The sequence below is a fragment of the Lissotriton helveticus genome, chromosome 7 (genome assembly GCF_964261635.1).
Source record: "Lissotriton helveticus chromosome 7, aLisHel1.1, whole genome shotgun sequence".
NCBI classification, from domain to species: Eukaryota; Metazoa; Chordata; class Amphibia; order Caudata; family Salamandridae; genus Lissotriton; species Lissotriton helveticus.
In genome coordinates, this window is record NC_136068.1 from 207673768 (window position 1) to 207688072 (window position 14305).

At 49.3% G+C, this 14305-nt stretch overlaps 1 protein-coding gene across 2 annotated transcripts in view; it reads left to right on the forward strand.

The window, feature by feature from the left end:
- LOC144768360 (serine/threonine-protein phosphatase 4 regulatory subunit 1-like) overlaps positions 1-14305 on the forward strand; it is a 393513-nt gene that overhangs the window by 331176 nt on the left and 48032 nt on the right. For both annotated transcript variants that reach the window (XM_078651958.1, XM_078651957.1), the window contains one exon: positions 13674-13859. In XM_078651958.1, the coding sequence (XP_078508084.1) occupies positions 13674-13859 (186 nt within the window). The remainder of the gene's footprint in view (positions 1-13673; positions 13860-14305) is intronic.

The following is a 14305-nucleotide window of genomic DNA, read 5'->3' on the forward strand; positions in this document are numbered from 1 at the left end:
GACGCAGTAATAGGCACTGTACACAGAACGCTGAAAGTTGAGCACTGTTTGTCAAGATTATGACACCAGCTGAAAGATTCAGGTCTCAGTTGTAGATGTTAGGGTGTAAACAGTACTGCAGTGTTATAGCTAAATAATAATTGTGTCCATATATTCCTGAAGAACCAGGTCAGTACCCAGGCATTCAAATATGTTCAAATACTCCTGCAGAGACGGGTCAGAAGGCAGTTGAAGCCAGTTGGAACTACTGGCTTAGAGAGCAAAGCAGGAGGAGAGGCCAGATGGTGCCAGGTAGGTATCCCAAACTCAGACTTGGTCTCATTCAATGGGTTATGGCAGCCCTCACAGTTTATAAGTTATTAGTATGGCAAGCTGAAACCATTTCGATGCAGGATCAATAGATAGCGATATTAGAGAGGACAGCCATCCAGGTTGGGGTTGGAGCGTTACTGGCGATAATGGCGATGGTCGGGGCAGCGCTAAGATACCGGTGGAGACTGAGAAGCAGGGGCTGCGAAGGGCACTCCCTGGATCACGCTGCAGATGCAGATCAGCGTGCACGTTCTTTAGGCATGGGGGAGAAGGAGATGCTCACCGGGTAGGCACAATGATATCAGCGGTCAATCTAGGGCCGTGGCGTCATTTAGAATGCCTGCTGTAGGTCTTGTGGGAGATTTGGTGTTATCCGCAAACAGTTGCATTTGATCGCCCGGCAAGCAGACGCTGTCACCTTAGCGATTGCACCGGGAGGCGTGTCGGGAAACAGACCTCGCAGGGTGACAGCGATTATAGCAAAAGTAAAGAAATAGATGTTTTTTTCTATTTCTTTACTTTTGCTATAATCACAGCACCCGCGCTTTACTTTTAACGTTAAAAGTAAAGCGCGGGTGCTGTGATTAGCATGAAGCTGATGAGGGAGTGGGAGAAGGGGGGTGGTAGGGGGGGGGGGCATTCAAGCGCGCGCTGAAAGAAGCCAAATGGCAGCTGTGCACATCGTGCGCGCTTGTGCGCGTAATAGCAAGCTGGTGACCGGCAAAGTAGCACTTTTAAAAGCAGCTACTAAATGTCTCACCAGACCAGCGCATGCGCTGGCTCAGGCGAGACCTAATAAGGGGCACTTTAGTACACAACTCCTCCTCCCCAAAATGAAAAAGGAGATTAACCTTTCCCAAAACAGTCTTCATCGTCTAAATGGAAAAACCTGTAAAGACCATCTGCATTGCCATGGTCAGTCCCAGGTCTGTGCTCCACTCAAGTCCATACCCTGTTGAGAGATGGACTACCTGAGCAATTTGGTCTTTTCACCTTTCATCAGCATTAACCAACTGAGACGCCTGTGGTCGGTTTGGACAAGGAAGTGAGTGTGAAACAGGTATGGCCTCAACCTCTTAAGGAACCAAATCACAGCAATGGCGCTCAAACACTTTTCTCTGTGTAGTAACCACCTGCTAATGAAAGCAACAGGCTGGCTATGGCCATCATCATTGATCTGGGAAAGGAGAGCTCCAATCCATGTTCAGAGGCATCTGTCTGCACTATGAACTGCTTGGAATAATCTGGAGCTTTATAAATGGGTGATGAGCACATTGCTTCTTTCAGGGTATCAAAGCCTTTTGACAGCTCACAGTCCAGTTTATCATCTTTGGCATCTTCTTGGAGGTAGGTTCTGTGAGGGGTGCCACAATGGTACCATACCCTTTCACAAACTGACCATAGTACCCAGTACAGCCATGAAATGCTCTGACTTGGGTTTATGATTTTTGAAGATTCCCAATCCAGAATTATATGGATCTTGGGCTGTAAAGGTTGAACTTAGTCTCCACCTACAAGGTGTCCTCAGTATACAGCTGTGCCCTGCTCTATCAGGCATTTGCTTGCCTTGATAGTAAGGCCTGCAGCGAGCAAAGCTTTCAGGACCTACCCAAGGTGGATCAGGTGATCCTATTAAGTGGAACTATAGACAGCAATATGGGTGAGATACGCTGCACTAAACGTTTCTAATCCAGCAAGGACTCAATTCACCAGCCTCTGGAAGGTGGCAGGGGCATTCTTGAACCAAAAGGCATAACAGTGAACTTACAGTCCCCATCTGGGGTGGAGAACTCTGATTTCTCTTTTGCTCCTTGGGTCAGACCAATCTGCCAGTACACTGATGTCACATCAAAGGTACTGAGATATTTGGCTGCCTCCAACCTGTCCATTATTATTATTATTTTAAACATTTGTAAAGCGCGGCTGACACCTTGCAGGTTTCCTGGCGCTGGCGAATACTCTAAAACTCAGGGGAACAGACGGCGAGGAGCAAGTGAAGAAGGGGTTTTTCTAAGGGAATAACCACGTCTTGATGCGTTTCCTGAAAGGGAGGAGCTGTGAAATTTGACGGATATCAGGAGGCAGACTGTTCCACAGTTTAGCCGCTGCGACTCTGAAAGATCTGCCCCCCGTCCTGACTTTGTTGTATTTAGGAACAATCACCAGACGGGCTGAGGCTGAGCGTAGAGCTCTGGAAGGGGTATACCATGTGAACATGGCCTGCAGAGGTTTAGGTCCAGCTCCGTGGAGCGCTTTAAAAACAAGGCAGAGGGACTTGAAGGCCACACGTTGTTTAAGCGGAAGCCAGTGTAGTTCAGCTAGGGCCGCTGAGGCTGAAGATCTCCTAGTCCAACCCAGAACTAATTTGGCTGCGGCCGACTGAACTCTTTGAAGTCGGTCAAGCAGAGCAGCTGGGGACTCAAGTAACAGCGAGTTGCAGTAGTCCAGGCGACTGAGGATGGTGCACCTGACTACCTGCTCCCGAGCTTGAGCGGGTAGCAGTGGCATAATTTTGCGCAGGGAGCGCAGGAGAGCTGTGCAAGTTCCCACCGTTTTTGCAACTTGGGTTTCAGAGTTCATTTTATCATTCAGTGTGGCCCCTAGGTTGCGGACCGATGTAACTGGCCGAGGTTTATCTGCAGTTTCCGGGGGCCAAAAGTCGCAGGGGAATTGTCGAGGAATGCGACTTCCTGAACAATACAGAACCTCCGTTTTGGAGGAGTTAAATTGCAGCGAGTTATTGTGTAGCTCATCAGCTCTAGGAATTGAGTGTGCATCTGTGTTGGTTACTGCATTGAAACCTACATAAAACCTCAGTTCTGCTTTTCCATCTGTGTTGGTTACTGCATTGAAACCTACATAAAACCTCAGCTCTGCTTTTCCATCCTTGGAATGAGGCTTGGGGACTATCACAACTGGGCTTGCTTTGGGGCTCTCAGGGTGTTCAATGATTCCCAAATCCAGCATCTTGCTGACTTCAGCTCTGATGCTCTCCTTAACTTGATCAGACTGTCTATATATTTTGTTTTTGACAGGGGTATTGTCTCCAGTGTCCACATCATGGGTACACCAGGTAATCTGACCAGCGTTTCGGGAGAAGAGCTCAGCCTAATGCTCCAGGACTTGCCTGCAGTCAGCAGGCAGAGAGGGTGTGTAAGAAGCTGGCTCTGTATTTACTATACCAGTAAGGCATAGTGTGCACAGAGTCCAGTGGATCCCCAGAGGTATAGCAGAGGCTAAAGTAGATAATACCTTACTCACTTTTGTGGTAGTGTGGTTGAGCAGCCAGTCTTATCAGAGGGTAGTGTTAAGCATTTGTTGAATGCACTCAGGCAAGAAATTATGCCACACACTCAAAGACTGAATCACAACCAATTGTTTGAATAAAAAGTTGTTACTTAATGTTAATTACTAGAACCAAGATTTACTCAGTAGCAAGTAAGTGATACTTTAAATACTATACTTTTCAAGATACAATGTGTAAAGGTTTTGTAGTAGCATACAAATTGCTGTGCAGTCACGAAAATGGGTTGTGAGCTCTTCAGAATACTTCTAATTACTTAAGATTACTTTTTAGTTACTTTCCAGTTACTTATCTACATCTGAAAGAGACATGTTGGTGATAGATTCCTTACCTTAGAATATCCCCTGGCGTCAGACTGTATCCGGAAGGTTTTGCTTAGCAGTACTCCTGCGTGTCAGTAGGTGGTGTCCTGCGGCTCTGCATCCGTCACTGGCATCGTGAACGCCGAGATGACGCCACGGAGAGTACTTAGGCGCCACCCATGCGTGCTGACTTCAGTTCTTTCTTTGTCCCCGCCAGCAAGCGCAGATCTGGATTGAGCACGTACCTTACTCACTTTTTTACTACGATTTTGAGACTTTTGTCTCCCCCTTTTTTCTCCAGGTGCACGTAGGGATGCCCGGCTTTAAGTCTTGTGGGGCATGTCTCCGTAGTATGTCGGTGGAGGACACCCACGATGTTTGCCTCTACTGCCTGGAGATCGACCACGACTCCCGGGACTGTCGAGCCATGGACCCCAAGGCCTTGCAGGAGCGGCATAGGAAATTGCTGGAGTTCCAGCATTTGTCACACCGCCGCTCGGGGTCTAGCAACCGTTCACAGGACCGGAGCCGTCGCTCCTCGGGCTCCAAGTCTTTGCCTTCGGATTCCGGTAAGCGACACCATAAAAAGAAGTCGAAGAAGCGTGTTCGCTCTCCAACGTTCCCCCGTCGCTCCTCGGAGGCGGACGAGGGGGACAGGGGCTCCGCCACTGCAGCTCCTCTGGAGCCTGGGAGTCCCGCGGCCTACCCGCCATACCCGGGTCCGTCGGCGACTCCCGAACAGGTGCAAGACGGAGACGCTGCTTCCTTTCAATGAGGCCCTTACCCAAGTCCTATTGGGCACTTGCTTGCGGCCGGCCACGGGGGCGCCGGTGGATAAAAACGTCCCCAGGCGTCACCACCCGGCGCCTCGTGATCCCGCCTTCCTGACCACTCATCCTATGCCTGAGAGCCTGGTCATTCAAGCCTCGACGTCGCAGAGTGCCTTTCCCACAGCTCCGCCGGATAAGGACTCTAAAAGGCTGGAACAATTTGGTAAGAGGTTATTCTCCTCGGCCAGCTTAGGGCTGTTACTCCCACGCAGTGTGGGATTCCGTTGCTCAGGTCTTGCCTCAGTGTTCTGAGGAGGTCCAGGCTGTCCTTTCCCTGTGATTACTGAAGGTAAGGATGCGGCTAAATTTGCCATCATGTGTGGTTTGGACACCACTGATTCATTGGGCAGGGCAATTTCCACAACTGTGGCGTTGTGGCAACACGCCTGGTTGTGTTTGACTGGGTTCTCGCCCGATGTCCAGGGCTCGCTCATGGACATGCCCTTTGATGGCTACCGCCTCTTTGGCGATAAGGCCGACAGTGCACTGAAGCGCTTTAGGGACTCACGGGCTTCGGCCAAGTCCTTGGGTCTTTCTACGAAGAACCCTGCCACTCCTGGGTTTCGTTCCTTTCGTGGCCAGGACAGAGACACCCAGGCACGCTCCTCCAGCAAGCCTGTGCAGAACCAGCCTCAGCGCGGCCGCAGCGTGGCTTCTGCAGGGGCGGGTCTGGGAATCAGCTTGCGGGTCAGTCCACCTCTACCCCCGCTGTTTCCACCTCCAAGCCTTCCTAATCCGAGCTTCAGGGAGCACCCCACGCCGGTGGGTGGCAATGTCTGCTACCACCTACACCACTGGTGCGAAATTACACAAGTTCCCTCCGGTGCCGTTTATCATGCCTCAGTGTGACTTGGACCTTGTCTTGACATTTCTGATGTGCGCTCCCTTTGAGCCCCTTCATAACTGTCCTTTACGTCTTCTCACTCTTAAGACCGCTTTCCTGGTAGATGTCACCTCTGCCTGAAGAGTGAGTGAGCTCCAGGCTCTTTCTTCTAAACCTCCTTTCCTTTCTATTCATCTGGACAAGGTGGTTTTGAGGACCCATCCTTCTTTCTTGCCAAAGGTTGTCACGCCCTTCCACATCGGGCAGAGGATCACTTTGCCCACCTTCTTTCCGCCTCTGCATCCTTCCAGAGAGGAAGAGAGGCTTCACTCTCTGGACCCAAAACGTGCGCTCGCATTCTATCGGCAGCGTACACAGCAGTTCCGGGTGGATGATCAGTTCTTTGTCGGCTACGTGGGCGCCAAAAAAGGTCAGGCCGTGAACAAACGGACCATCTCCCGGTGGGTCGTTCTGTGCATTAAAGCATGTTACTCCTTGGCTAAGAAGGAACCTCCTGAGGGACTGCATGTCCATTCGACCAGGGCTACTGCAGCCACTACTGCCTTGGGACATTTGTCAGGCAGCTACGTTGGCCTCGCTGCACACGTTTACCAACCACTACTGCCTTGACTGTCCGGTCCGGAGAGACGGCTTCTTTGGCGATTCTGTGCTCCGTGACTTTCTGGTGTAATCTTGTTTGCAGACATACCACGCTACTTGTGTGACAATATATCTGTAAGAGACATTAGTTAGTGATAGATTCCTTACCGCCCCACCCATCCTCCCCGTTCTGCAAACTGAATACTAGGGTTAAGGTCATCCCTTTTAGGGCCATAGTTTTATGCACCAATGGTCAGTATCTTGCATGGCTCTGCTTTCCTGGCTCGGAAAGTCGTGTACAGAACTGACGTCAGCGCTCATGGGTGGTGCCGAAGTACTCTCCGTGACGTCATCTCGGTGCACACAACGCCAGCGACGGACGCTGAGCCGCAGGACGCCACCTACTGACGCGCAGGGATACTGCTAAGCAAAACTTTCCGGATCCAGTCTGACACCTGGGGATATTCTAAGGTAAGGAATCTATCACAAACTAATATCTCTTACAGATATATCTTTCACAAGTGGTAACCTGTGCTTTTGCACAAAACAAACTAATTATACAGTTTGGGCACTGTAGTACATTAGCAAGCGGGTTAACTCTTTTGAAGACACCAAGTTACTTTTGTTGCAGTACAAAACAGGTTGAACAGTTAAAAAAAAATTCTGAGAAAAACCACCATGCAATCCTTTGGAGAACAACAAATTGTTAGGTTTTCAGGTAAGTAAACGGTTTTGATAACTGAGTTTTGGGGGGTAGAACCAAGGTTCAGTTCATTACTCGAGGTGCACCACCAGTGAGACTGGGGTGGCCGGGTGCAGAGTTCAAGGGTTCCGATGTTGGGCAATGGGGCACCTCGATTGGTGGCTGCTCATGGGCTGGCCTCGCGGTTTATAGAGGAAAGCTCTTTGGGTTAAGGTAAGGGCAGAGGGGTTCATAGGTCTAGAGATATCGAAAGTTATGGAGGGGTGACCGAAAAGAACTGTTAGTGAAGTTGCCATTTGGAGAGAACGAGGTACACAAAGGAGTTATGGAATCTTGTATTAGATTTTAAAATGCTTTTATAAAGTAAACACATTGTGCTGTGTGTGATTTTCTTGGACAGCAGAAGGCTTTGTGCTGATGTTTTTCTCCAGTTTAGAGAACAAACATGCTTTGCACTTGCAGCTCATTAAGCAACAGCGGGGTTAGCTGTGTTAAGTTCTCTGCTCCTGCTCAGATAAGAGCTCAGACATGAGCCCGCCCAGGGACTTCTCACAAATAAGGGGAATGGTACCACCATTTTAAAAACACCCTGAGGCCAGTTTACAAATACCAAGCGTTTGCAAATAAGAGCAGCTGCAATGGTGGGGCACCAGGTGATATATCTGCCTCCTTCTGCCTCATACAATATCTGAAATAGTGAGGGGTCTCCGGCCATCCTGACTTGTGCCATACACCAGACAAAATCCCTTTTCAATGTCCATCTTCCCCTTTCTGAAGGTCAAGCCTTCTACTGAGCCACCTCTGCAAAGTTTTGAATTAACAATTTTGCTCAGCCACGGTATGCTGCGGTGGAACTTTGATTAAAATTGTGCCATAATACAATGAAGGTATTACTGCCAACTGGACCACTGTCATTAGTGATCCCCACAAGTCAGTCAAGTTTTGATTTTGTTTTAGGTAATATATATTATCACTTTTAATTCTGTGAGTCGTAGTTGTTTGTTTTATTATACAAATTAATTTAAAAGGCGCATCATGCCAAGTGTGGTTGAATAAAATGGCAAGCCCGGCTTACGGTGTCTTACACGGGAGGGGTGGGGTTCGGCACCTTCTTGTGCCGACCTACTGCAGAATTTTCATATTAAATCCACCTTCTGGAACATTACAACAAATGATTAAAAAGTTACAATTATTTAAATTAACGGATTCAAGTTTTCAATTAAGAAGCAAGGCCGGAGTGAGAGGCGGTTTATGGCAGGCTGCATACCATCAGTTCAGGGACACCAGAGCAGGCCTGAGTGATGCCAGGACAGGTCATGGGGGTAACCTTGCAGTCAGCAGGTACACCCTAGTCGGCGCATTGATGCACCAGATTACATACTGTCGATGTCACCAGGCTTGGCTTTCTTCCTACAGCCCTTTGCAATGTGACAGCTCAGCCTGCTTGATCTGATAGATTCCAGCACTACAAATAGCAGAATGCACTGCATTGTTAAATATAAACCTGGGGCTGGAGTATTGCGCCCTTCAAGACATGAAGTCACCCAGGTACAGTACAGAGGATGCTCGTGCAGTCATATGGCATCTTAGTAAAGGCAGACAGTACCGGAACAGTTAGGAGGGATTCCAGTGGGATGGGCAGGCAAATTCTAGCAGGCAGCAAGGATTTCCTGTTAGGCATACCAGAGCAGGCAGCAGAAATAATGGAGCAAGCACCAGGAATAATAGTCCAAGATGACGTATGCGAGCATGTAAGGAGAGTAACAGAGTAGGCAAATGTAATAGCAGGGCACACAGAGGGGTTAGCGCTGCAGGGAGCTATGACAGGAGGACAGAGTACCAGCGAGGGCAATAGAGATGCCAAATCTTTCAGGAGAAACACCCCAGCAGGCAGAAAGGGTAGCAGAGCACGAATAACCAAACAAGCATACCCTTTCAGGCAGACTGCTGTATACCAGAGTAGTCCGCAACAGTTCCAGAATAGACCTTGAATATACATGAAAAGTCGGAGATGTTTAAAAGAGCAGGTAACCGAAGAATTTCGAGCGGGTAGAAGAGATAGCGGTGAAGGCAACAAGGCACCCGTGTAGGCAGCCAATTAGAACAGAGTAGGCAGGAGTAGAATCCCGAGCAGGAAATGGTCATGCACTACCAGCTACCAATGATAATACTTCATCAGGCAGCAAGTAAACCTGAGCACGCACATTGAAACACTGAAGGGATACCTATGCAGACAGTACGAGATACCCATGTAGGCTGCGGACATACCATGTCCACTCAGATAATAAGAGATACCCAAGTTAGTAACACACCAACACCCAAGTAGGCACAGTGGATATCAGAGCAAGCAAGAGTAAAGTCCAGAGAAAAGAGCATAGACATCAGGGTAAAACGCTTGAACAGCCAATACCGTGGTGGTAGATAAGGCAGCTGGGGATACTCGATGAGGCAATTATAGAGGCGTAGCTGCTAACAGTACAGCAGGTGCAATGGCACCAGAGCCCATTGGTGTAAAGGTTGCTCTGGGCCTCAATTATGACTGTCTTTCAGCAGCAAGCTGTACGTGAGGGAATTTCTCTCGCCTGCATGAGGAACCATGGTACCTTTGCTACGCCACTGAGTACTGTGGTCCCTTACAATACCCAGCAGCTATGGGAAGAGTCCAGCATGTTTATAGACAATACCATATCAATTTAAGTGGGCAACAGAGCATGCAAAGGCGAGCAGACAGAGAGAGGGGTAATAGAGGACACTAAGAGCGATATATAGCAGGCAGAACAAAATCTAAAGAGCCGATGGAGGGCCTGGCAGGCATGAGACAAAGGAGGAGTCCCCAATTAGGAACAAGTGCCTGCATCACACATCTGAGGGGACTGCAAGATGAGGCAAAAGAAAGCAATGAAAAGGCATGATCATTCCAGACTCATTTGTGTGGTTACGGTTACCCTATGTGATGTGGGAACTATCATGAAGCACGAAACGTAGATTAAAATCATGCATGCAGCACATTTGCTTGTTGGTTTTCCATGGATCACAGGACTAAAAGAACAGGCAGTAAAGAACAAGTGATTGTAAATGTTAGACCTGGCGCCTTGGCGTGAGTTTCCCTTCCACTTTTTGCTGTTGTGCCTCAAATGTTTTGCTGGTGTCTGCTACTCAGGGCACTGCGCCACGGCCAACCCGTGCCGCAGTGCAAGTGCTCCCTACTGTAAAGTGTACATGTGATTGATGTCCATGATTGGTTCATTGGATTTACTGTTAGTCCCTAGTAAAGTGCACCTGGAGTGCCAGGGCTTGTGAATGCCAACACTGCTAGTGGGCCTGCAGCGCTGGTTGCGCCACCCACAGAAGCGGCCTTAAAATGTGTCTAGGGTCTGCCATTGCAGAACCTGCGTGCAGTCTGGTACTGTCATGCTGGCTGAGCAAGTGCACCCACTTGCAAGCCCCTAAACCTTCCCTTAACTTCATATTAGTCACCCCTATGGTAGGCCTGAGGGCAGGGTGCATTGTAAGTGTAAGGTAGAACATGCCCTGATGTGTGTGGCATGTTCTAATAGTGAATTACTGCCAAATTCGTTTTTCACTATTGTAAGGCTACCAGTTCCCTTTAGGCCAGATGGGCTGCTGGAATTATTACACTCTATAATCCCAGCAGGCTCAGGGAACATGGTAGAAATTAATGTTTAGTATGCCTGAACTCAGAATAATAAAATACTTCTTTTAGTAAAGTTTATTTTAATATCCTGTGTTTGCAAATGCTACTTTTAGAAAGTTAGCATTTGCTGGCCTAACCATTTCAGCCCGCCTCTGCTTGGATGTGGATCTGACTGTCTGGTGTGTGTGAGTGACAGGGCTGGGAGTTGACAGGTAGTGATTAGCAGGATGACCCCTTAGTGGGTGGTGGGAGTTTCCCCTGAATGATGCATCAGGCTGTGCCCCTGCCTCCACAATGCTGGCTCCGCCCTCCTGGGGAGCGACTGATGACTCAGCCTGCACCTGGCCCAGGAAGGACCGAAGCCTGTCAACAAGGTGCTCAAGCTGCCCCTGCCTTCACAATGCCGGCTCCGCCCCCCTGGGGAGCGGCTGATGTGCCTGCCCTCACACTGAATGCAAAAGCCAGAAGTACCCACAACAAGTGCTCAGAGACTGGAGCAGTTATGCAGAGGCCCCCCTGGCTTGCTAGAACAAAAGAAACTGGGTATAAAAGAAGGAGCCCTGCTCCTTGTGAATTAGATCCTGTTTGCGCTACAGAACAAACTCTGCCCGAAGAAAAGGACCTGGAAGGACTACAAGGAGGAGTGCTGTCTCTGGCCTGTGTCTGGTGCCTTGCTGCCAAAGGAGAGGAAAGAAAAGACTACATGAGACTTTTGCTTTATTGAAACTTTGTGCCAAACTCTGCTGAAAGATCTCCAAGGGCTTGCCTGTGAACTTGCCCCCTGACCAGCGCCCCAGGAACAGTGGGCGCTACCCCTCTGAAGAAAAGCTGCTGCTGGCGTGTGCTGTGTGTCTCTACAGCGCCAAGGAAAAGAGAGTTGAGAGCACTGTGCCTTCCGCCACGTTCTCTGACAATTTGTGCAGCTGTGGCCCTTCCCCGACCACCGTGACTGTGGCCTGTTCGTGTGCCAGCCGCAAAGTAAGGACCAGCCCCACGCTGGTTCGAGCGCCGTGACTGTCCGCGCTGAGCCGCCCTTGCAAAGGAAAGGGAGGACCTGCCCGGTCTGAGCATCGCCGCCTGTGTGACCCCCGAGGTACAGGCTGCTCCGCAAAGACCGGCACTGCCAAGATTGTGCCCCTCGTGACTTGGGCGCTGAGACCCCCTGGCCCCCGCAGCTGGAAGTGACTCGCTGCTGAGCCGTGCCTGAATTGTGCCCCGCGCTCCGTGGAGTGCACCCCCCTCAGCCCCGCCTGCCTGCAGCTTCCCCCTTCAGTGTGAGCGAACCTGACCCCGGAGAATCCGGCCCCGCATCTGCACCGTCATCCCGGGTGCCCTGTGACCTGCGCTGAGACTCGCAGGCCGCCGCACCCTCCCGGAAGACAACGCGACGTAGGACAGCTCCACGGACAGCCGTCCGCTCCAAGATCTGCGAGAAATCCAAGGTACTGTGTTCTTTGCCCTTGCGGTGCGAGCGTCCTACGACCTGAGCTCGCACCGCGCTGCCTGCTTCACAGCGCGAGCCGCCTCTGAAACCGAGGCTCGCACTGCTCCTGGTCCGCGAGGCCCACGCGGAAAGCGTGAGCTTTGGCCGGCCGGGCCCGATCTCCTCTCTGAAGCGAGCGGAGACAGCGGAACGCGCATCTAGGCGCTACAAAACACTGAACCTTGTTCAAAACCAGGGCAGAAGGCCCACAAGACTGCATTTATTCAAGAACTGTGCCTTTTTATAAAGAGTAACTGGAACCTGCATTTAAAGTGAACCAAGACTGTATTTACAAGCCTGCTTGAAATTTATATAAAGAGAATATGTTTTTACAAATACAGTTTGGTGTCATTGTGTGGTGGGTTGGTTGTGATGGTGTGATATTGCAAATGTTTAACCCTATATGCCCCAGAGATTAGCCTAAGACTGCTTAAGCCACACTACCTAGAGGGTAAGCAGAGGTTGTCTTGAAGGTAACCCTCAGCCCTGACGGGGAAGAGAGAGGCCCTGCTTGTCGCCAGTGCTGCACTGCGCCAACCAGAGACTCCCCCTTCCTACAGTAAATATAGCTCCTTGTTGTTTCCGTGAAGCAGCCAGCGGAAAAGCAGCCAGCGGAAGTAGCTGGGAAAGTGAGGTTTTGGCAGGACGAGACCGATGCCTAAGTGGAAGGAGCGGCCATGTCGTGCTCGTTGGATTGGCAATCCAAATGAACAATGAGTGAAATTGCCTGGGAGAGAGCGAAGCACACAAAGGAGGGACAATTACAACCAATGCACGAATAAAAAGGTAGCATTTCCAATTGGCACATCAAAGAACCAATGGCAATTGATGGGCGTGGTTAAAGTCCATATTGTAGATAGCGCATGTCTTGCAGACCGCGCTTGTGTGCTACCTAGGCTCGACCTAAGAATGGCTTCCCTGTTCGCTTGTAATATCCAAGAATCGACTTTGATATCATAGAGCCATAACTGCTCGTGCAGATATGTTCACACATGTAGTATAGTGCACTCTGCCTTAGGGCTGTAAGAAGAACTGCGGTAGGGGGTGGCTTACATTTACTGCTTGCAGCGCCTGTAGGCATGGCACTCAGGAGGTGTGCCACTTCGTGTCTTTACTTCCTCTGCACCAAGGCACACAGCCTGCAGTGGCAGTTTGCATTTTGGTCTGAGCGGGTCCCATAGGATGGCACAATGCATGCTGCAGCCGCTATGGACCCTGTTTAGCCTCCTTGCCTGAGGTACCAGGGGTACCATTTAGTAGGGACTTACAAGGGGTGCTAAATGTATTGCCAATTGGGAAAACAATTGTACTGTCTTAGGGAAAAGATCTGGTATTGGGGACCTGCATAGCAGGAACCTAGTGCACTTCTGTCAAAATTGCATCAGATATCAGGCAAAAAGTGGGGGTGACCATGTCAGAAAAGGTGCACTTACCTACATGAGGGAAAGTCCAAAGAAGCGGGTGGTCTACACAGCTCAAGACGTTTGGTGGCTTTAACATTTTCTACGAAGGTGTTTTTCTAAGTCTTGCCTCTCATCTGATGGTGAAGATTCTTTACAAACAAATGATGAAACACTGTTGCGAAAACGCTGCATAGGTTGGTGTTAACTGGTGTTGCTGCTCTTGTTTGCGCTCAGATTTGCCAATTTTGTTTCTTCTAGGATGTCATACCTCAGCCTCTTCTGGACCAATATTTGTCTATGACTGACCCAGCTCGTGCCCAGACAGTAGACACTGAAATAGCGAAGCACTGTGCATACAGTCTGCCTGGAGTGGCGTTAACACTAGGAAGACAGAACTGGCATTGTTTGAAGGATACCTATGAAACGCTGGCATCTGATGTCCAGGTTTGGCCTTTATTTTCACTGATTAGAGTGGTATAAACACTTTTCAGCTGATTCTGATAATGAGTACTAAAGCCTACCATAAATGTGTTAAATCTGCTATATTATAGTTAAGGCCTTTTCCAACTGCAATTACTTAACTGTGAAATACATGCCTGTAAGAGACATTTAAAGTAGTGTTGACAAAGACAGGTATAGTTCTGTAATATAATTATAACTGACGGGAAAAACTTTCTTTAGAGGATAAGTAGACATTGTGCCATGATTGATGAGCTAAGCTTTAATCCACAGTTCATGAAAAAATCTTGCCCAGGCATACAAAGTGAAAGCTGCAAACCTGATTTTCTCCTTCTGTTTCACAAAGCATGTTCATGTGGTTGTTCGGAATCCTTTCTTTACCATAACCACATTGCTTGGTTAGTATACAATGAGTTAAGTAGCACAGGAAA